We start from the raw sequence: 21,466 nt of genomic DNA, 5'->3' as shown, positions 1-21,466 counted from the left end.
ATTGTCCAACTGGATGGGCTGGGCAATATGCTGGGAGGAGCGGAAAACCAACAATCATTTTGGAAGCCGTTGCTTCATATGACTTATGGATATGGCATGCTTTATTTGGAACTCCAGGTTCGTGCAATGATATTAATGTACTCCATCGATCTTCAATTTTTAGTGATGTCTTAGAAGGTCGAGTACCAAAAGTTAATTATGTTGTGAATGGTCACGAAAATAATATGGCATATTATCTCACTGACGGCATATACCCTCCATGGGCCGCATTTGTCAAGTCAATTGTTGCTCCACAAACTCGAAAGCGCATGTTGTTTGCTCAATACCAAAAGGCTGCTAGAAAAGATGTCGAGCGAGCATTTGGAGTTCTACAAGCTCGTTTTGCATTTCTTCGACGCCCATGTCTTATTTGGGACAAGGATTTGATGGAAAAAATTATGATGGCTTGTGTCATTATACACAATATGATAGTAGAAGTCTAGAAGATGAACGTGAGACATACCAAAATTATTATGATCCCACGGAGTTTTTTATGGATAATCCTACAAGAGTACAAGAAGAAGGTGGCGATCAACAGTTCCGATACTCTACTTAACGCATGGCAAGCTTGTCCACATATATGACTAATAGGGAACAACTCCGCAATAGACAAGCTCATGCAACTCTAAAAAACGATTTGATTGAGCATATATGGCAAAAATTTGGTAGTGTTAGTTAAATTTTACTATGTATCTTTCGTATTGCATTTTAGTATTTCACGTATGTATTTGTAATTTAGTTTATTTTGTTATTGAGTTTATAGCTTCATTTAAGTGTGTAGAAATTATTTAATTGCTAATTACAAATATAAATAATTATTATATATTTTTAAATATAAAAAATCAAATGTAAAAAGTATATAATAATAAATAATAATATTAGTAAATATATTTTAGATTGTGTATGCGGAAGATAGAAAATTTAATTTTTTTATTAAAAAGTTGGGTTGGTGTAGGTTGAAAGGGGTCATTGATAAAAGAGAAAAGTTGTTGAATTATAGATTGTGCATGTGGAAGAGAGATAAATGATTTTTTTATTAAAAAGTTGGGTTGGTGTAGGTTGTTGATAAAGATAGTTTAACAAAGGATAAATGTTATTTAACAAACGACCTAACAGAAAGGGCAATAATATGAAGTACATAATTAGCATCTCTACTAACATCAACACACTTGACTTTAAATCCGACCCAAGAGGGTGATAGACGTGATAAGGGCATATATGTTAGGAGTGGATTTGATACTTAACCATTTTTTAAAATTATAAAATAATTGGTTCAAAAAATATATTAATTAAAATGATAAAGTCGACTTTCTCCCGGTAAAATAAAGTCGAAAACCCATATTATATTAAATGGTGAAAAATTAAGGGGTAATTGCCCCTAAATACATCTCATTTGTTTATTTTCTGATAGGCCGAAAATGCCACGTATACACGCCGACATGTGCAATGAAACGACGTGGCACTGACTAAAGGGCAAACGAAGTTATTTTTAAAAAAATAAATCCAATTATTTTATGATCTTCACCCTAATTCCCCTAAATCCCCAATTCAAGAACTTCGCCGTCAAAATCCCCTAATCTCCTAAACACACGCACAAGGTACCAAATTGAAGAGGTAAGAGAGTTGGGTTTGAGGGGGATTTGGATCGCGATGCATAGGCGACCTGGGTTTCGAGGGGATTTGGCTGCGACGCGCATGGACCAGATTCTCAAGGTAAGGGCAACTGGTAATTCGAGGAGAATAAATTAAAATCATGTTCTTGGTGTACATACATGTCCTCCATCGTGCGATTTTCGCCCGAGTGTCACCATTTTTGCCTCAGTGTCGCCTCGAGGAACTCCACAACTTAAAACAAAGATAAATCTGGTCCCCTTTGAGTCGCGAGCCAAATCCCAACGAAACCCTAGTCCCATCCCCTGTGCGTGATTTGTTTAGGGATTGACAGACGGAATTAGGGGAAAAAAGAAGTAAAACTTGGGCTTATTTTAACATAACTACGTCCTTTTGCTTTGCTAAGTGCCACGACATTGAATTGCATCGGTCAGCTTGTATATGTGGCATTTACGACCTCCACGTCATTTCACATTTGAGTTTTGATCATGGGAAAAAATTAAAAAATAAACAAAAGTTTTTTTTTTTTTTTATTAAGACGAATTTTAAAGGTGATGTGCAATTGAGAGATTTGATAAAACTTATTGTATTTATGGGAAATTTACCCAAACATTAAAAACTAAATGCTCTTAGAGCACCTGCAACGCAGCTACTCGAGGGCCTCCTCGAGTAGTGCGTTGCACTCGGGTAAACCGTTGCGGGGGGGAGGTACTCGAGGCATACTCGAGTCTTCGAGTATGCTCGAAGGGGGGGAGAGGGATGGCGCGTGCAATGCACGCGCCCTAATAAAAAAAAAGAAGGAAAAATTGATAAATTCGAATTTTATTCGAATTTTGACTGCACCTCCTCGATTTGCGCACCTTTGACCGACCGTTTTCATTTTTTTTTTCTTCTTCTTCTCCTCTTTAAAAAACCCCAACTTCTCCCCACCATCTTCACACCTCTTCTTCTCTTCTAATTTTCATCTCCTCCATTTCTCTTCAAGAATTTTCTCCGTCATGGATCCACACAACCCTTTCTACGATCCAAATTGGTGCCCCGATCTCTCCTCCGATTATCATCCCGATATGGGAGGAATCAACTTGGAGGAGAGCCCGCCCGAGGAGGAACCGGTCAGTGCACAGCAGAGTGTCTCCCCACCGAAGAAAGGCGGCCGGAGGAAGGAAATGGCCACCAAAATCAAGCATGACAAGGAAGGAAGGTACCGTCATACTTACCTTCCCAAGCATACGGATTTCATCGTCCAAATTTGGGCGGAGGAGACCAACGACGCCATCCGTGGGACGGATCAGAAGGGAGAGGCGTATTGGGGCCGGATCCGCGCACGTGTGAACCCCATCCTCGACGTCGACCTTAAGATCAAGCAACTTCAAGGCCACTGGTCCGGGTGAGCGCGGATGTGCGTCTCTGGGAAGCTATTTGGGTGGAGACGCGCAACAATTGGCCCTCCGGTCATTCGGATGATATGCTTCGTGACAAGGCCCAAATCCTCTTCAGGGCTCGAAGCCCACACAGGGCCTCCTTCAATTTCTGGAACGCGTGGAAAGTTCTCCGGAATAATCCCAAGTTCAAGTCGATGTACCTCCTTGGAGACGTGCATGCCTCCAAGAGGACAAAGACTACAGAAGAGGGCGGCTTCACCACCTTGGTGTCGGGCGAGGAGATCTCTTCTGCCCGGCCCATTGGCAACAAGGCGGCGAAGGCGGCGGCGAAGGGGAAAGGGAAGGCATCAGCGTCGCATACGAGCTCGGATCCTCCATCGGAAATAGTGGAGATGTTGGACAGGTCCGACCAGCAGATGAGGGCATTCACCGCCCAGTACCAGCGGATGAACGATATCAAGGAGAGGGAGCTCGATATGCAGCTCCTGAACACAGATACGACGCACATGACGGAGGCACAAAGGGCATTGCACGCGTCCATGGTCGCCGATGTGCTCAGGCGTCGTGGTCTAGACTAGGACGTAATATGATGTTTTAGGTGTTTTTAATTTTTATGTAATTTTTTTTTTATGTTTTAGGTGTTTTAAAATTTTTATGTAATTTTTTTTTTATGTTTTAGGTGAATTTAAATTTTATGTTTAATGGCGTATTTAACTAACAAAAATATGTTATTTAAATTATGCAATTAAATTTAAAGGAAAAACATAAAAATCAAAACTAATTTTATCAAGTAGGCTATCAAGGAACCCCAATGCAGCACTACCTACTCAATAACTACAACCACTATCAAGTAGGCTATCAAGTAGGCTATCAAGTAACCCCATTGCGGATGCTGTTAATGATGACAAAAAGGAAAAGAAAATTTTATGATGACGTTGACTCATGTCCATCACTTTGCTCCCTTCTTTTCAGTGTAATGTATTAAAATAGTAGTCAGTCTAACTGTAAATGTTCTGTTTCTATTTCCATTTCCCAAAGCAGATCCAGCAATCATGGCGGTGAGCAACAGCATCACGGCGATCCTCAACTTCGTGGCGATGATGTGCTCCTTCCCCATCATCGCCGCCGGCGTCTGGCTGGCGTCGCGGGCGGACAACGAGTGCCTCCTGTGGCTCCGGTGGCCGCTCGTCTTCCTCGGCCTCGCCTTCCTGCTGGTCTCCGCCGCCGGATTCGTCGGCGCCTACTGGAAGAAGGAGGGCCTCCTGGCCATCTACCTCGTCGCCATGTTCATCCTCATCGTGGTGCTGCTCGTCATCCTCGTCCTCGCCTTCGTCGTGACGCGCCCCGATGGCGGCGCCGTCGTGGGCGGCGGGGTGGGGTTCAAGGAGTACAGGCTGGATGGGTTCTCGTCGTGGCTCAGAGATCATGTTACTGCCACTGATAATTGGGGGAAGATAAGGGCGTGTTTGGCTGCTTCCCAGATTTGTCCTAAGCTCACTCACAAGTTTGTTTCTGCGCCCGACTTCTTTGCTGCTCATCTTTCTCCTCTGCAGGTTCTTCATTCTTTATTCTATTTTAATTAATTCGAACAATATATGTGTTAATTAATTAATAATTAAGGTTGATCGATCGATCTTACAAAGAATTTAAAATATTATTCTCTCTAGCTAGCTACTTTTAATTATGTTGAAGTTGAATTTGATATTCCATTAATTTAATTAATTACATCATTCGAGTTTTGGTTTTTGTCTTGTAGTGCATTTATGAGTGAAAGTGTGAACATGTGGGAGAAGTTGGATTTATTCCAATTCATGACAACTTCAACTGTGGGCCTGAAAGAGGATTAATTCTTGAAGTTTATGTCTATGTTTATGTTTATGAGTATTAGTGTATATCTGTATTATCTAAAAGCTTTAATCTGATAAGGATTATATGACAGTCAGGATGCTGCAAGCCTCCACTGATGTGTGGGTTGGAATACTCGAGCCCGACGACGTGGTTGGGGCAGCCTAACCTAGCAGCGGGTGCGGACTGCGGCGTGTGGAGCAACGATCCGAGGCAGCTATGCTACAACTGCGATTCATGCAAGGCTGGGCTGCTGGGAAACCTAAGGGAGGAGTGGAGGAAAACCAACGTCATCCTCATCATCACAGTAGTGCTCCTAATTTGGGTTTACCTCATCGCTTGCAGCGCATACAGGAATGCTCAAACCGAGCAACTCTTCCGCAGATACAAACAAGGTTGGGTCTGATCATCATCATCATCATCATCATATGTACGTAATTAAGTAGCAATTAATTAATAAAGGTGGTGCGACTGCCACATGCATGTTTCTTTATCAGTTTAGAAAGAGTGAGAATCTATCTCACTCTTTATCTTATCTCAATTCTTTTTGATGTGGGAATCTTTTAGTTTGGGTCATTTGAATGATTTGCCACCTTTTTCACAACATGCTCTGCCACGTAGCGGAAGCCCAATACGTTGGAATCATATATGAACTATGAAGAGTTTTGATTCCTAAATTTTGAATCTCCCGACCTTCAACTTTGAAACCAAGAATTTCCATTATACATTCTAGTTCCATGTCTAACAATATTGTTCTACTATATGTCACATCATGCATATACATATATACATACACGTATTGTTTCTTTCTAAGTTTTCACCTATTTGTTGGTTGCATTCAAACTTTTAGCATTTTGACTAGCTATAATATTCGTAATTTGATCTTCTTCATTTCTGATTCACCCGCAAGCATTGTACGTATTTCCAACAAAATAAAAGTCTAGTACTTCCAAGCAATCATATACTACGTAACCATGTTGTATGGAGGAAAATAAAAATAACAAATTAAGAGGTCAGCAAACTATACCATTTGTATCAAATTGGGTCATGATAACCTTCAATTTCGATCAAAATAAATATTGAACCAATTTTATCTTTGTATACATACGGTTCCATAACAGTTTTTCAGCCAATTTATCTCATGTGCCACCAACTACAACTTTACTCATGCTGCCACATTTTTGCTGGCCACAAATTAGAGACTCGCATATCATATCAATATTCCACAAATCTCTACATGATTTAATTAAATCTATTATGCAGCTGCATCTACTCAAAATGACAAAAAAGTCCCGAAGTTGGGACTTTATTTAGGTTGACCAATTAACCAACCCTATTTAACCAGTAGAAATATATACAGTCCCCTATTTTCTTTAGTTAGGGATAAAAGAGATTGATGACATTCGTACATTAATTGATCACTTAATCTTTTAAAAGTGAAGAATACTACTCAAGTACAATGTTTGTGGATTAATACCGCAATAAAACAACCATGCACTTTTAAATTTAAGTGCAATACATATATATAGCTAATAAACAAGACGCAAACACATAATTAAATAAGTATATGAGACAATTTTGTTCTTGTTCATGTGCTTGGTTTAAAATTGTTAATTGAACCCCCTCAACAAATTCTTATCGAAAGATAATAGATGAAATACAAGTGCTGCGTTGCATTGCATCACGAATACCTCAAATATTGAATTATATCCGAATTATTTTAACAAATTAAACCCCTATTATACATTGATTCTTGATAAATTAAGAAACGATCACTCACATGAATTCGGAAAATTTTATCAAGAGATGGTGAGAAAATCTGTATTAATGAGATCATAAAAACATATATATATATATATGAACTTCACGATTAATTGATGCTAAAGTTACACGATACTCACATTTGATGGATTAATATGTTTTCCTATAAAACAGAATAAGTGGCCGACGCCGTCTCTCTCAAGCCCACGGCGGCCCCGCCTCCGCCGTCCTCGTCGTCGAAATCCAAATCGTTGGTCCTCCTAAACACGCCGTGCGCCAGTGACGCGGCGAGCCCGGCCGCGATCCCCCCGAGGAAGATGGTGGCCTGCGTGAGGAGCAGCAGCGCCACCGTGGAAATGGAGAGCACCACGAGCACCACGCGCTCCTCCACGCCGTAGCCCCAGACGACAAGGGGCGTGTCGCGGAGGAAATAGAGGAACAACCACGCAAACATGGTGGCCGTGAAGACGATGAGGGCCCCCGGGTGCCATAGGAGGCTCACGAAGAGCGTGAAGAGGACCACGATGGCGTAGTTCACGTGGAAATAGGAGGCGTTCGTGCGGAGGCGCTGGACGGCGGCGCCCACGCTCTCCGGCATGGAGAGGGAGGTGACCATCACCCGCCACGACCGCCGCGTCCCGATCCCCGATCGGATCCGGGAGAGGAACGGCGAGTCCGGCGGTGGTGCGGCGGTGGATATTGTGCCGTAGATGGTGCTCATTTTGTGTGGATCAAGAAGATGAGAGATGTTAGATTTCGTGGTATGGAATTCGCACTCCACATTCGATCTCTCTTTTACATGCTCTTGAAAATGTAATTCATTCCTTTTATTATGTTTAATTATAACTACTGTTTATTCATAAATAAAATAATTATCACGATAGTATATCACACGAGAAGAGTGCGTGGGATGTTACGTTGAAAATTAAACTTAAACAACAAAATATGGTTACAAGATTTGTAAATTGTTACATTTTCGTGAGACACCCTGTTTTTGGCCATCTCTTCAAAATCATTTTCTATTTTTAGATATATATTACTAATTTTTCAAGTACACACTCAAGCATATCGTATCATTAGAGCATCCACAGTACACTTACTTAATAGAAGGGGAGAACCACTATGAGTAAAGAGGTCGTAGTGGGATGACTCATTCTCTTATTCTATCTTTTTAGTTTTGATTTTTATATTTTTTATTTAACTTTGATTGCACAAATTTAAATAACACAATTACTTCAAATTAAAATTGCATTAATTTAAATTACTAAAATTTAAATATAAATTTAAAAATTGAAAAATTGAAAAAAATTACAATAAAAAATACAAGCCCAAAATATTTTCAATTTTTCTTTACTACTCATTTAAAATAGAAGCCCAAATATTTTTAGCCCAATCATAATTTTAAAACCCTAAATTACTCATCATCCTACTCCTGAGCAGCTGGCGCTAGGGCTGGTAATCGGTCTGGTTCGGTTATAACCGAACCGGTTAACCGGAACCGAATTACAGTCGAACTAATAACCGAAAATCGAACCGAATTACAGTTCGGTCAACCGATTAACCGGTCCGGTTAACCGAATTAACCGGTTAATTCCAACAAACCTCTTGCAAACCCAAACTGTACACAAACCCAAACTCTCTCTGCATCTACGGTTTTCAAATTAAAGTTTTAGAAAGCAGCTGCCGCCTTCTTTCCCTTCAACCCGCCACCGTCGCCGGAGTTCGCGACGCCGAGGACGTCACGCGGCCTCACCTGACGGATCCCGCCGGTCGTCGGCGCGTTGGCGTCCAAGCCAGAGTCAAAGAGAGAGGCGCTTCAGAGGAGGAAGCGTGTTCGCCGCGACAGAACAAGTTCGCCGCTGTGCAGGCCGATGAGCATCAACCTCGCCGGATTGTGTGAAGGCAGCGGCGATCTGCGATGAAGGGGAACTAGGGCTCAGTTTGGGAAATTGAGAAAGGAGCTTGAGAGGAAAGAAGACGAAGAACGGAAGAAGAGGGCGGCGCCTAACAACATGGACCAGTCACCAGAATTCCCAGCGCCCGGTGGCGCGGCCGATTTTGGTGTGGCGTGAGAGAGACATAGGTGGGCAGACATTGTTCTGTCCGTGAGCTTTGAAACGTGGGAGAGAAAAGAGGGAGGAAAAGGTTTGAGCGTGAATTGAGTGAGAGAGAATTGGGCTTTTGATTAGGAAAAGTTGGGCCGCATTCTTAGAAATTTTTTTAATAGAGATGGGCTGATTTTTTAATTCTAATATAATAAAATATAAATTTATTAATTAATTTAATAAATAAACCGGTTAATCGGTTTAACCGGTTAACCGACCGGTTAAACCGATTAACCGGTTAACTGGAAATATAGTAACCGAAAACCGAACCGAACCGGTAAAAATCGGTTATCGGTTAACCGATAACCGATTTTTTCCGTTCAGTTACGGTTTTAACCGGATAACCGAAACCGGTTTACCAGCCCTAGCTGGCGCTCTATCTTCATTTCTTCCTCCTTCAATGGCGCCGCAATCCAGGTAATGTTCAGATTTTTCTTTTTCTGCGCGTGTACTACACGCATGGAGGAAAAAAGCTAACGAGCCTTACCCAAAAATTCAAGTAAGACTCGAGTAAGAGGCCTCTGGAGTGGGGTGACTCGAGTAACCCCATCGAGTCACCCACTGTGGATGCTCTTATACACACTAACTTTGTCTATCATACCACTATAACAAAACAGTTCCAATTAGGGATGGCAATCGGGTATGACGGGTACGGATAGTGACTATCCATACCCATACCCACGAACTAAATGGATAGTGGTTTTTAACCACGAAACTATCCATGGATATCAAATGGTATCCAAACCCGCTACCCACGGATACCCGATACCCGTCGGGTATCCACGAACCCGCTATTCGGCGGGTATCTGTCACCCGCTATTCGCCGGACCCGTCACCTATTATCCGCTGGATACTCACGAAACAAAATTTAAATATAAATTTACAACAAATTTAATAGAAAAAAAATCAACACAAATAACATAGTTCAAATCCATATGTTGAAATCCACAAAGAACAATGTTTAAATTCAAATTCATCAACTAAAATATAAAATCCAACAAAATTCTATAGTTGCTCAACAAAATTCAAATTTAAATTAGACTATTAGAATTCGGGCCTTAGTTCAGTTTTTGTTTGGGCTTATTTTAAGATATAATATGCTAGCCCATAATCTCAAAATATATATTCAAAGCCCATATTTTATGGAATTTTTTGTGGATATTTGACGGGTAATTCACGGATAATTGACGGGTAATTGGCGGGTATTTTTTGCAGGTAAACGGGTTTCGCGGGTATGGATAGTAAGTATCCAAACCCATACCCACGAACTAAATGGATAGTGAATTGCAACCACGAAACTATCCGTGGATATCAAATGGTATCCAAACCCACCCTAATAGGTTCGGGTTTTCGCGGATATCCGTTACCCGCGGGTAGATTGCCATCCCTAGTTCCAATGCTAATATGAAGTAATTTCTTCTAGTATGGGCTGTTTTTGCTAGCCTAATGTTTAAAAGAGAGATTTTCTAAAAATGGTCTAAATTTTAAAAAATATTAAAAAATAACATAAATTTTGAAGTCATTTATAAAACTGTCTTGAATTTTAAAGTTATTTGTAAAAATCGACTGAACTTTAAAATATACAAAAAATAGTTTGAATTTTGAAGTTTGTTGTAAAAATAGCCCAATTTTCACAAAATCTAAAATTGTCAGAACTTTTATAAATACAAAAAATGACTTAAATTATGACAACGTAGAAGACACAAAATTGATATGAAAATTTTAAGTTCACTTTGTGCATTCCTAGGAAATACAAGCAGGATATAAGAATTCTCTTTTTTTATGAACCCTAACTTCACATAAATAATTTTATTTTCTCACGTAGAAAAATTGTGTTGCCATGTTCATGATAATCTAATGATTTTTTTTTATGAAATACTGGTTGATCTTCCTTGTGGAGGAATATTTTACAAGAGAAAAATTGATTGTGCGAGATTAAAATTTGTATGAGAAGATAATTATTATATTTTGTGCGAGTTTTCATATAATCTTCATGTCAACTTTAGACTTTCCACATTGTCATAATTCAAATACGAAAGTGTAAGCGCATGCCATTTTTATAACTCGTATGAAAGTTGAGGCTATTTTTTGTATTTAATAATGTTCGTGACATTTTTACTAATGACTTCAAATTTCATAGCATTTTTTTGTACTTTTTAAAATTCATGCCATTTTTACAAATAATTCCAAAGTTCACACATTTTTTCATATTTTAAAGTTAATGTTATATTTACAAACGACTTTAAAATATAGGCTATTGTTTGTATATTTTAAAGTTTAGGTCATTTTTACAAATAATTCTAATATTTAGGCCATAAATTACAATTAACTTTTATTTTTATTTAAGCCCAACTATTAGTAAACATATTGAAGACATAATAATAACATAAATGATTCAAGAATTCTATTGAACTAAATACAAAATTGAGAACCCAATTAAAACATAATACCAAGTTTTGGGAAATCCAATGTATCAAAAACTCAAGGACCTAATCTCTTATGAATTATTCCTAAAACTATTCACATCTACTCTCTGAGCATGCACTATTTGATACTTTACACTTCACAATGATTATTCTGCATCTAATAGGATAGATTAAAGGGGAAAAAAAAAGGATAAAAGAACTAACTTAAATTTTGGATCTTTAAATTCAACAGCCAAAACATCTAGTGGAAGCTGTAAGGGACGGGACAGCAGTAATTGATTTCTCAGAAATGATTGGAAAACTTTGGCACAACTCTAAACAATGAGCAAAGGAACGTTTACATTTTCCAGTTTTGCTTCAGTAAAATTAAAAATATTGCTATTATAGACAATACATAAAATTATCTACTATAGTAACATAGGATACAAATGCAATACTGCTATAAAACAATTCCTTTGTAAATTGAAGAACTATGTTGCAGATGACTCTGCTAGCTTCTCTTTCGAAGAAGTTGGGCCTTCAAGGTTTAGCTCTCCAATACCTCTAGGAGGACCAATGCTGCAACGATCTGTGTTATGTAGTGCGATGGCATCTTTAATCTTCTGAAACTGCCAGAATTTTTGAAACAATTCACAGGCAATAAGTATAGTTCTACATTGTTAATGTTTTTCACCTTGGGCAGCCAAGGTGAAATATCGAGCACAATGCACCACGTGGTTCAATTTTACTCCGGTATATTAAGTGGGACTAAATTTGTTCTTCCCTATCCAATGGAATGAAGAGAATGGATGATGAAGTGCTAGACCAACTTAAAAGGATGCATCAGCTAATTAATTATTCCCCAGCAGTAGAGAATTTGAAGCAAAGTTATAGCCCGAATGAAATGACCCCTAAGTTGTTCAAATGCAAATTCATCAACCTAAAGCGCTAAATGAACGGACCTTAGTTATCCTTAACGTAAATCCTCTGATATCGTGAACAACTTTTGCAGCATATTTATTGAGCAAGTGAGAGAAATAAAATGTAACAGTGTGTTAAGTTCATTTACTTTTGCAAGAGAACATGAGAAGGACTCGAGCTGCCCATCTGCTCCACGGTAGAAGTGGAAATATGGAAGAACCTTGACATTCAAACTCTTGCACATGGGCTTGTTCTCATCAAAATTGACTTTCAAGAACAATATCTCAGGATGCTCCTGTGCCGTTCTGCAAAGCTGATACAAAAAAAATACTGTCAATCAGCTTACAGTAATTCAAAGACTTACTGAGCATCCGATATATACAACAGTCTATTTCATTGTGGTACAGAATTAGCCAGAAACTACTATAGATTAACTCAAATTAAGATAGCACATGCCACCATTCAGAACAGTTGTGCCACCCAGCAATAATTTCAGAATGATGGTTTGCACCACCGCTCTATAACTTCTGAATGATGTTTCGCCACCGCACCATGGCTTTGGAGTTATGGTCCGCCCAATCATGCCATGGTGTAGAGAGGCAGCAGCCCAGTGAATTGGTGTAGGGAAGAAGCTTTGACAATGATGGAAGAAGTTTCTAATAAAGTCTTCATGAATTTTGGGTTAAATTCACAAGGGATCTGATCAATTTAGCTGTTGAACTTGAATATTAATGTTTTAGTGCAGGATATTTGAGTTTTGCGTGAATCACAAGTATGAATTTTCACTTTGCGCAATAATTCAAATCTATCTCAGAACAGAGAGAAGGAGAAGAGGAGCACCCAGTTTCATGGGGAAATATTTTGAACTGAAGGGAATCCTAGCCATTTTCCATGACTAAATTTGGCATAAAACTTGCTTTTTGCATAATTTTTTTTCTCCGCGTTGAAGTGAACATTTTGTAAAATTTCCACTTATATTTCATCCAACTGAATTTGAACCAAAACAAGGTTTGTATTTGTTTCCCACAAACTACAAATATCCTGAATATTCCATGACCATCATATTTAAGCATTAAGAACCAATGATATTACCCAGTAGAACAATGACCTTTCAGAAGCTTATTTCTACGATAATGATACAGCATAGTAGAATAAAAATCCAGGAAAATAAAGAATACCTTGGGAAATAATGCTTTACAAGAAGCACACCATGTACCATAGAACTCAACTATAACCAGCCTTTCTCCAGCCTCACTCAAGGCACTCAAAAATTCTTGTGTGGAGTGAATATCAATCATGTTCGGGCCAGCACTTCTTTCCCACCACTTGGGCTGCTCAGTTTCAGTAACAGTTGCACTTACCTGTTATGATATAACCAGTACATTATTAACTTGAGGAAGAAAGTACAACCATCGGAGGTCACCAAATAAAGCATGTATCTTTATGGAAGCATGATCATTTACCAAATTTGAAGGACTAAAATCTTCACGGAAACATGTTTTATACCAGATTGAAAAGACTACATCAGACTCAAAAATTCATAAAACCACTTTACATGGACGATTACACAGAGAATTTCCCACATGACTAATTACGTTCACCATCCTACTCTAGGAATTCATATCCGTAAAGCCAAAAAAGAGCAACTGCAATCTTTTAATCACTCTATTTCTAGCATTGAACAACTAACTGAGTAATAATAACCCAGTCATAAGGTGAATACCATTTTGACAGTTTATAAGGATTAGATACAGTAAACCAATCTTTCATTTTCATCTAAACAGAAAATAGCTGGAGAGAAAGCTCAATCTAACCCAATCAAGTTTAATACAATGTATAAAAACAATTCCTAAGTATTATAGAATCTTACACACATAGAAAATGTGTTATCAACTAATATCAAGCAGATCAACTATCAGAACTTCATAAGGAGCAAAATAAACATGCTTAAAATTGCTAGATATTCCAGTCTTTCCAGTTAAAAAAAGGTCTTGATGCATAACTTACACAAGCAAAGAACGACGTCAAAAAATAAATCTTTCTTTATTTTCTAATGCAATTTACGATACACAACTATCTCGAAACAAAAAAAAGGAGAGAGGGGGGCACAAACACAAGCAAAGTATAGAAAGATGAAAGAAAGCAATTAATCAAAGGAAGTTCAGAGAAAGACATGAACTTCATTCAAAATGAAACTTCAACCATGTGAGGATTCAAAATACATGCCAACTCTTTTACAACCTACAAATTTAATCTAGAATCTGCCCGTTCTTTTAGAATGATATGTTTGGTATGCAGATGGAAAATCAGGTACATATGTTTTTTTTTTTCTCTTTTTTAGAAGAACCTTTTAAATAAAAGTAGATTTACCATAATTTGGCCAAGATTCCCAAACTTTTCTGGGGTCACATGTACTTAAATGATCAAAAAATATAGAAAAGATAGAGCAGGTTGAATGATTTAAAAGAGCTCAAAAAATACACGAGACTTTTATATGTTGAAAAGGCAATCAAGATTAAGCACCATAAATCACTACTAGTCATATTAATTACCTCATTCAGCCTTACTTTTCACTTTTTCATCACTTCCAATACTAATTACGACACATTTTCACCACTCTCAATACAGTCAACAACCTCGTCTTAAAATCTGCGTCACTCCATCCTAAGAAGTTTTATCATGGACCAAGGGAGTACATCCCAAAAGTTTTTCACAAATAGTTGATGAAAACCCCTACATTGAAACTAAACATCACTCCATTTCTTTCTTCCATCCAGCATCAAACTCAGCTTGTGCAGCAAATGACAAGAAGCCACCACACAAAATTTAAAAAACATCATAACATACATATCACAGCAGACACAATATTGGAATAAAAACACCATAACATAAGCAGACACAATATTAATTCCAACCACGCCTAGGTGAAACAATCAATGGAAATTAGCTATCTTTTACCTTGAATTTCCCAAATTGCTTGCGGGGTCGGAAGGCAATCGGGGCGCCACCACCAATGGAACAGAAATCAGAAACAGAAACTGCACTTTTCTGCTGGCCTCCTTGATAGCGGGGAAGAGGCCGGGGACAAGAATTCAAAGAGGAAGAGAGAGAAGTCAACAATGAATAAGAAAATCGTTGAGAATTGCAAGATAATTTTACAACATCAGCCATTTCACGAGACACGCACGATGAGTTTGCAAGGAATTATCGCTATCTTCCCCAAAACCCTCGAGAGCGTGTGGTTTTGATGATTGGTTTGCTTCAGAAATTGATTATTTTTCCCATGTTAAACAGTCCCAATATATATACGAAAATTTAGAGAGAAAGAGATAGGAAGGGGAAGGTGTAACATCAATGGAAACAAAGTAAAAACGGAAGGCAAGAAGAAGAGGGCTTAGATATCTGTGGGTGCCTCACGCACTGTGTGTGTGAAATTGAAGAGGCAGAGAGTTAGAAAACATGTGATAAAAAGAATGTGTGAAGGAGAATGCTGGAAGGAAGAAGAAACTAAAAATGATGTTTGAAACTAAATGATGTTTGAAATTGAAACTAAACTTCACTGTGGGTGCCTCGCACGGTGTCCAAAAAAATCGGAACTGTTCAACCGACCCATAAATTGGAACCGCGATCAATGATTTTGGAATCGTGGTCGTGGTCGATGGTTTCAAACCGGAACCAGAATCGTATTCATACCACAAATAACGGCGCCCACTACTCTTCTAGATCGACCGCCAACTAGGGATAGCAATCTACCCGCGGGAAACGAAAATCCGAACCTATTAGGGTGGATTTGGATACCATTTGATATCCACGGATAATTTCGTGCTTGCAATTCACTATTCATTTAGTTCATGGGTATGGGTTTGGATACTTACTATCTATACCCGCGAAACCCGTTTACCCGCGAAAAATACCCGCCAATTACCCGTCAATTATCCGTGAATTACCCGTCAAATATCAACAAAAAAATTCATAAAATATGGGCTTTGAATATATATTTTGAGATTATGGGCTAGCATATTATATCTTAAAATAGGCCCAAACAGAAATTGAACTAAGGCCCAAATTCTAATAGTCTAATTTAAATTTGAATTTTGTTGAGCAATTATAGAATTTTGTTGGATTTTATATTTTAGTTGATGAATTTGAATTTAAACATTGTTCTTTGTAGATTTCAACATATGGATTTGAACTATGTTATTTATGTTGATTTTTTTTTTCTATTAAATTTGTTGTAAAAATTTATATTTAAATTTTGTTTCGTGAGTATCCGAAGGATAGTAGGTGGCGGGTATCCGGCGAATAGCGGGTGACGGATACCCATCGGATAGCGGGTTCGTGGATACCCGATGGGTAGCGGGTATCCGCGGGTAGCGGGTTTCGATACCATTTGATATCCATGGATAGTTTCGTGGGTAAAAAGCTCTATCCATTTAGTTCGTGGGTATGGGTATGAAATCTATGGATAGTCACTATCCGCACCCGTCGTACCCGATTGCCATCCCTACCGCCAACTAGACAATTGGCAATTAAAAAAAAAGAACTAATCTTGCTTATTTTTTGAAAGAGACCGACCATGGTTTGTAGTAGGAGTGTAATCGAATAGAATAGAACCGAACCTAAAAGTGGTGTGCTCAAATTTGATTTGTTAAGTATCAAATCAAATTTCGAACTTTACTTACCGAATACTTTGAGGCTCACGAGCCTATACGAACTTTCTAAATTTATATTTATATTCAAAATATTAATTATTTTATTTAAACATAAATTACTTTATTCAAAATATTAAATACAGTATATTAATTATTTTCTTATAACAAACAAAATTAACTAGAGATTTAATACAATTATTATTAATTTTAGTGAATAAATATAAGTTGTATCTACTAATAATTTATATTTTTCAAGCTGAATCACTTAACGAACATGTTCACGAGCTAATGAGCCGAATATTACTAAGCTAAAGTTTGATTTGTTTATTTATCGAGCTTCTCTAAATGAATTTGAACGAGCTTTTTTCGAGTCAAGCTCTGAATAGTTCGCGAGCGGCTTGGTTTGTTTACAGCCCTAGTATGTAGGAGATGGTGATGAGACCTTGTGGTGTCTCTACTTTTTTTTGTCCACATGTCACCATTTTATTGGTGATAAATTTAATTTAAATATTATGATATTTATATACATATAACATTTGCAATATTTTTGCACACTCCAAAATCCTCTCTTCTCCCATTTTTCTCAATTTCTCAATGAACCCAAGATTTTTAGTTTTAAAGTTTTTATAATTTCTTGTTTTAATCATAATTTTATATATTATTTTTAACAAAAATAATTTTTAATGGTTAAAAATTATAATAAAAATAATTATAGATAACATTGTGGTCGAGTGGTCATGGATAAATCATTCAAAATATATGTGGTTGGGTTGGATGAAAATTGATGATGTGGAATAGAGAGAAATTAATTAAATATTAAGGAGGTTGGATGGTTGGAATGATTGGTGTTATTTATGGTCTCAGACAGTCATGTTCCAGTTCCAGGTTTACCGACCTGGCGATTCACGATTTCGAACATAAATCGTCATAAATTTTTTTACAAATATTATATTAGTAATTATTTCATGGACTTTCTTGCTAAATATAATAAATCTTTATATATATAAAGAGCAAAGTAAATGTAATTTCATTCAATTTGAAGGACATAATTGGAATTGAAGTGAAAAATTATATACAACCGTTTTTTTAGGAAATTATAAAGCAACGTGACTTGATTCCGCTTTCCAAAAATTTTGCATCACTATTTTATTTTTTCTTCCTTAATGGTATAACTTATTGTTTTTCTTTATTATTGTTCTTAATGACATAACTTAATTAAAATATATAAGTTTTTTTAATCAAATTTTGTCTTCAAGGCCGCCATTTTTTTAATGTTTTAATTACAAAGTTGACTATTATATCTCTAAACATACTCAACAAATTTGATATTAACAATTTTAATATAACTGACTCTTTTAAAAAAATAATGTTAAATAATTGAACTTTTATTTATGTATAAAAATTTAATTGACACTTTTATTTCTGCAAAAAAATAAATTATTGATAGAATAAAATAATATTACTATCAAAATATTACATTCTATGAAAGAAAAATATTACATTCTAAAGGATGATGATGATGATGATGATGTAGCTATATATCTTTTTGAATTCATTGATAATTTATTTTAGTTAAATAATATTAACATAATTATAAATTAAAATCTAGCTACAGATAAATTATGAGGAGTTAATTAACTAACTAAAATAGAGAAAAACAATGATTAGTTATTATGTCGTAAAATGTTCTAAATATGTTGAAGTTTAATGAAATTAATAGTCGAATAGAGAATATTAAGCATAAGTTACAATTTAAAGTATAAAAAATTCAAATTAGAATCAATTTTTTTTCGAAAAAGACATGGAGTGTGTAATTTTTTAATTATATATATATATATTTAGCGTGGTTTCATCTTGAATTACATATGCATCTTAAATGAAAAATTGTGGAAAATCATTTAATTTAATATGTACTGACTCTGAAATAAATAAATAAATAAATAAATAGATTATATTATGATATTTTAATTATTATATTATGCATTTAGATTTATTTAATGTATGAAATTTACTAATAGAACAAATTACAAAATATAGTTTAATTTTTTATAATTATGTATCTATATATGGTTCTTATTTTATTTTGTATTATTATTTTAAATATATAATCTGCGTGCATCACACGAGTGGTATACTAATAAATAAAAATGAAAGATTGCGTAAATAAATTCAATTAGAAGAATATAATTGAAAGTTTATAATTAAATTAATCAAATATAAATTATCAACGATTTTATATCATCAAACACGTAATATAAATACTCTAAGTATCCAATGCTCAAACTAAATTCATGTTTATTTCAAAATTGAAAAAGAACAAATGAATTCACTTATCAAATCAACAGTTAGGATGTGATAAATTATGATTTTTTTTTTAATTTTTTTTTTTGCAGAGATTGTTTTTTTTTTTTTTTTGCATGTAAATGTGTTTTGAATGGAATGTCAAAATGTATATTAAATGGTAACAACTTATGACGCTCAAAAAAATAAAATAATAGTAACAGTTTATGAAAATAGATTTAATTAGATATACGATATTTATGAATTGAATTCGTTATGATAATTTAAAGTTTCAACATATTATTTGAATGAAATAACTTTTTATTTTTTATTTTTTTCATATATATATATATATATATATTAATTGATTTGACTATTAATTATAATTTTGAATCTGAAAGTAGTTGTTAATCCGGTTTATATCATTAGTAACTTATTATATAAGTGATACTATATCTATATATAAACAACTGTTATATATTTGCATAAGTTACATTGGTTATATTAAAATATTAAATCAATTTGCAAATAATAAATTTGATATTAAAATTAATTTTTTTAGGTTATACTAATAATTACTCTCTACGCCCACAAAAACGTTCTATTTTTGCCATTTAAGGACGTTCACAAATATTAGTCTTATTATAGTTTTGGAAAATTTGCATCACATGATGGATCCGATGGATCTTTTTCTTCACTCACAATATAATTAATTATCATTATTACACTACTTTCTAAGTGTGATCCTTATTAATTCACAATACACTAACTATTTTTATTAAAATTTATATCATCTTATTTTATGATCATAATCACCGCGCATAGCGCGGGAGATACACTAGTAGTGTTAATAGGCAAAAATCTTATTCTTTAAGCTGTATGTTAAAAATGTCATACTTTATAAATTTAAGCATTTTATGGTCAAATTAAATGAGGAACCTATTTTACCCTTTGATGTTGATGGGTTTGTTGGTTTTTGTGAAAGTCTTACACAGTTGACCTATTTGACAACTATCAGTCAAGAGTACATGTGACCGGTGGGTGGCTAGATTATCTGATTGCCCGGGCGGTTAGATCATTTCACCGGAAAATCACATGATTTTATCGGCCGGATCATCTGATCGGTCGGTAAAATTATGTGACCGCCCGAGCGGTCAGATAATCTAGCCACCCACCGATCACGTGTATTCTTGACTGATAGCTGTCAAATCGTTTACTGATAGCTGTTAAATCGGTCAAATTTGTAAGACTTTCACAAAAAATCAAGTAAACTCATCAACATCAAGTGTATTTAAAGAATAGGACATATGAAGCTTCTGTTTATAAAAGAGAAATTTTCATATACTAACTTAAAGAATTGGGCATTTTAAATTATTACTCAAATAAATATTTACCCCAGTTATAATTTTAGCACTATTTTTGTAATTATACATTACTTTCGACCAGTAAGATACATCGTTTTCAGGGACAGTAAGATACATTGTTTTAGTAGTACACAACATATAAATTTTTAAGGAAAATTGGAATCGGGTTGTAACTATGTTGGGTCCACGTGGATTAAGAAACTGGTGTATGGGAGGGGGGGAGAAATACACCAGAAGGCCAATTTTGCAGATTTAAAATATTTGAGGCTTCTTTGAAAAACACACTCTCGGAAAATGTAAGAATTCCTGACTGATAGTGAACAAAAGACGACACAAAATTTCAGTTAAGGAGTTTCAAGTTTGAGTATGACCACAAGACTGAAATTAAGAAGGTTCAGTTCAAGATAGAGATCAATACACAATTGATCTTATTTTAAACTTCAGTCAAATGTGATTTAAAGTAGATAGGCATTACAGATCTCACTGACAGATCAAGGATTAGTCAGTTCGACCAGTAACAAACACAGCGAAAAAACAATCTTTCGCAAAATAGCCTTTTTGAAGGTTGGGTTATCAGTTTATAGAATTCTCTCTTTACTTATATTAGTTTCAGTTGAAATAGAGATTAATCACAAAAGAAAAGTGACAACTGAAAGCAATAAAGAACACAAAGAATTTTACATGGTTCGGATAGACATCCTACATCCACGGTCAGCTAATTAGACTGACAACCACTAGGTTTGTGCTTACGGGTGCACAACAAACCTTACAACTGAAACAACCGTTTCAGTGTCAACACACTGGTTGGACTTATCGTCTATTTTCTCAATCTCATAAGCTCACTAAGACTTCGCTCGTCTTGCTTGTGGGGACTGAGAACTATTGAGTTTAGACAACCGTCTAAAACTCCAATTCTCAAACACTTTTTTCACTTGGTTGAAAAGAGAGTTTGTACTACCAACTAGATTGCAGAGAACAGGCTCTCTGTAATTTACATCTAGACTTAAGATTTACAAGGGAATGCCTAGAGGTTCCAAGAGAATATATGTAATTAGGTAACTGATTTTTGGCTTTGTGCATTCTCTTCTTCGATTCAAACTA

The 21,466-nt window shown here is 35.9% G+C and overlaps 3 protein-coding genes across 3 annotated transcripts; 1 reads left to right on the top strand and 2 right to left on the bottom strand.

Moving 5' to 3' along the window:
* The first annotated feature begins 3,923 nt into the window (after positions 1 to 3,923).
* On the top strand, positions 3,924 to 5,373 carry LOC130988456 (tetraspanin-2-like). Its single transcript, XM_057912312.1, has 2 exons — positions 3,924 to 4,585; positions 4,972 to 5,373. The coding sequence occupies exons 1-2, from the start codon at positions 4,085 to 4,087 to the stop codon at positions 5,281 to 5,283; spliced, it is 813 nt and encodes a 270-aa protein (XP_057768295.1). The 5' UTR covers positions 3,924 to 4,084; the 3' UTR covers positions 5,284 to 5,373.
* A 1,298-nt stretch (positions 5,374 to 6,671) lies between these two features.
* LOC130988454 (PRA1 family protein F3-like) lies at positions 6,672 to 7,541 on the bottom strand. The gene has a single exon (XM_057912311.1). It carries the CDS (start codon positions 7,357 to 7,359, stop codon positions 6,802 to 6,804), a length of 558 nt encoding a protein of 185 aa, XP_057768294.1. The 5' UTR covers positions 7,360 to 7,541; the 3' UTR covers positions 6,672 to 6,801.
* Positions 7,542 to 11,444: 3,903 nt separating this feature from the next.
* LOC130988453 (thioredoxin-like 2, chloroplastic) lies at positions 11,445 to 15,595 on the bottom strand. The gene is made up of 4 exons (XM_057912310.1): positions 15,028 to 15,595; positions 13,248 to 13,430; positions 12,218 to 12,382; positions 11,445 to 11,777 (listed from the first exon to the last, which is right to left on the bottom strand). Exons 1-4 carry the CDS (start codon positions 15,238 to 15,240, stop codon positions 11,640 to 11,642), a joined length of 699 nt encoding a protein of 232 aa, XP_057768293.1. The 5' UTR covers positions 15,241 to 15,595; the 3' UTR covers positions 11,445 to 11,639.
* Positions 15,596 to 21,466: the final 5,871 nt, after the last annotated feature.

The sequence above is a fragment of the Salvia miltiorrhiza genome, chromosome 6 (assembly GCF_028751815.1).
Source record: "Salvia miltiorrhiza cultivar Shanhuang (shh) chromosome 6, IMPLAD_Smil_shh, whole genome shotgun sequence".
NCBI classification, from domain to species: Eukaryota; Viridiplantae; Streptophyta; class Magnoliopsida; order Lamiales; family Lamiaceae; genus Salvia; species Salvia miltiorrhiza.
Note: the sequence above shows the minus strand (reverse complement) of the source record. Positions and strands in the feature narration are given on the sequence as shown.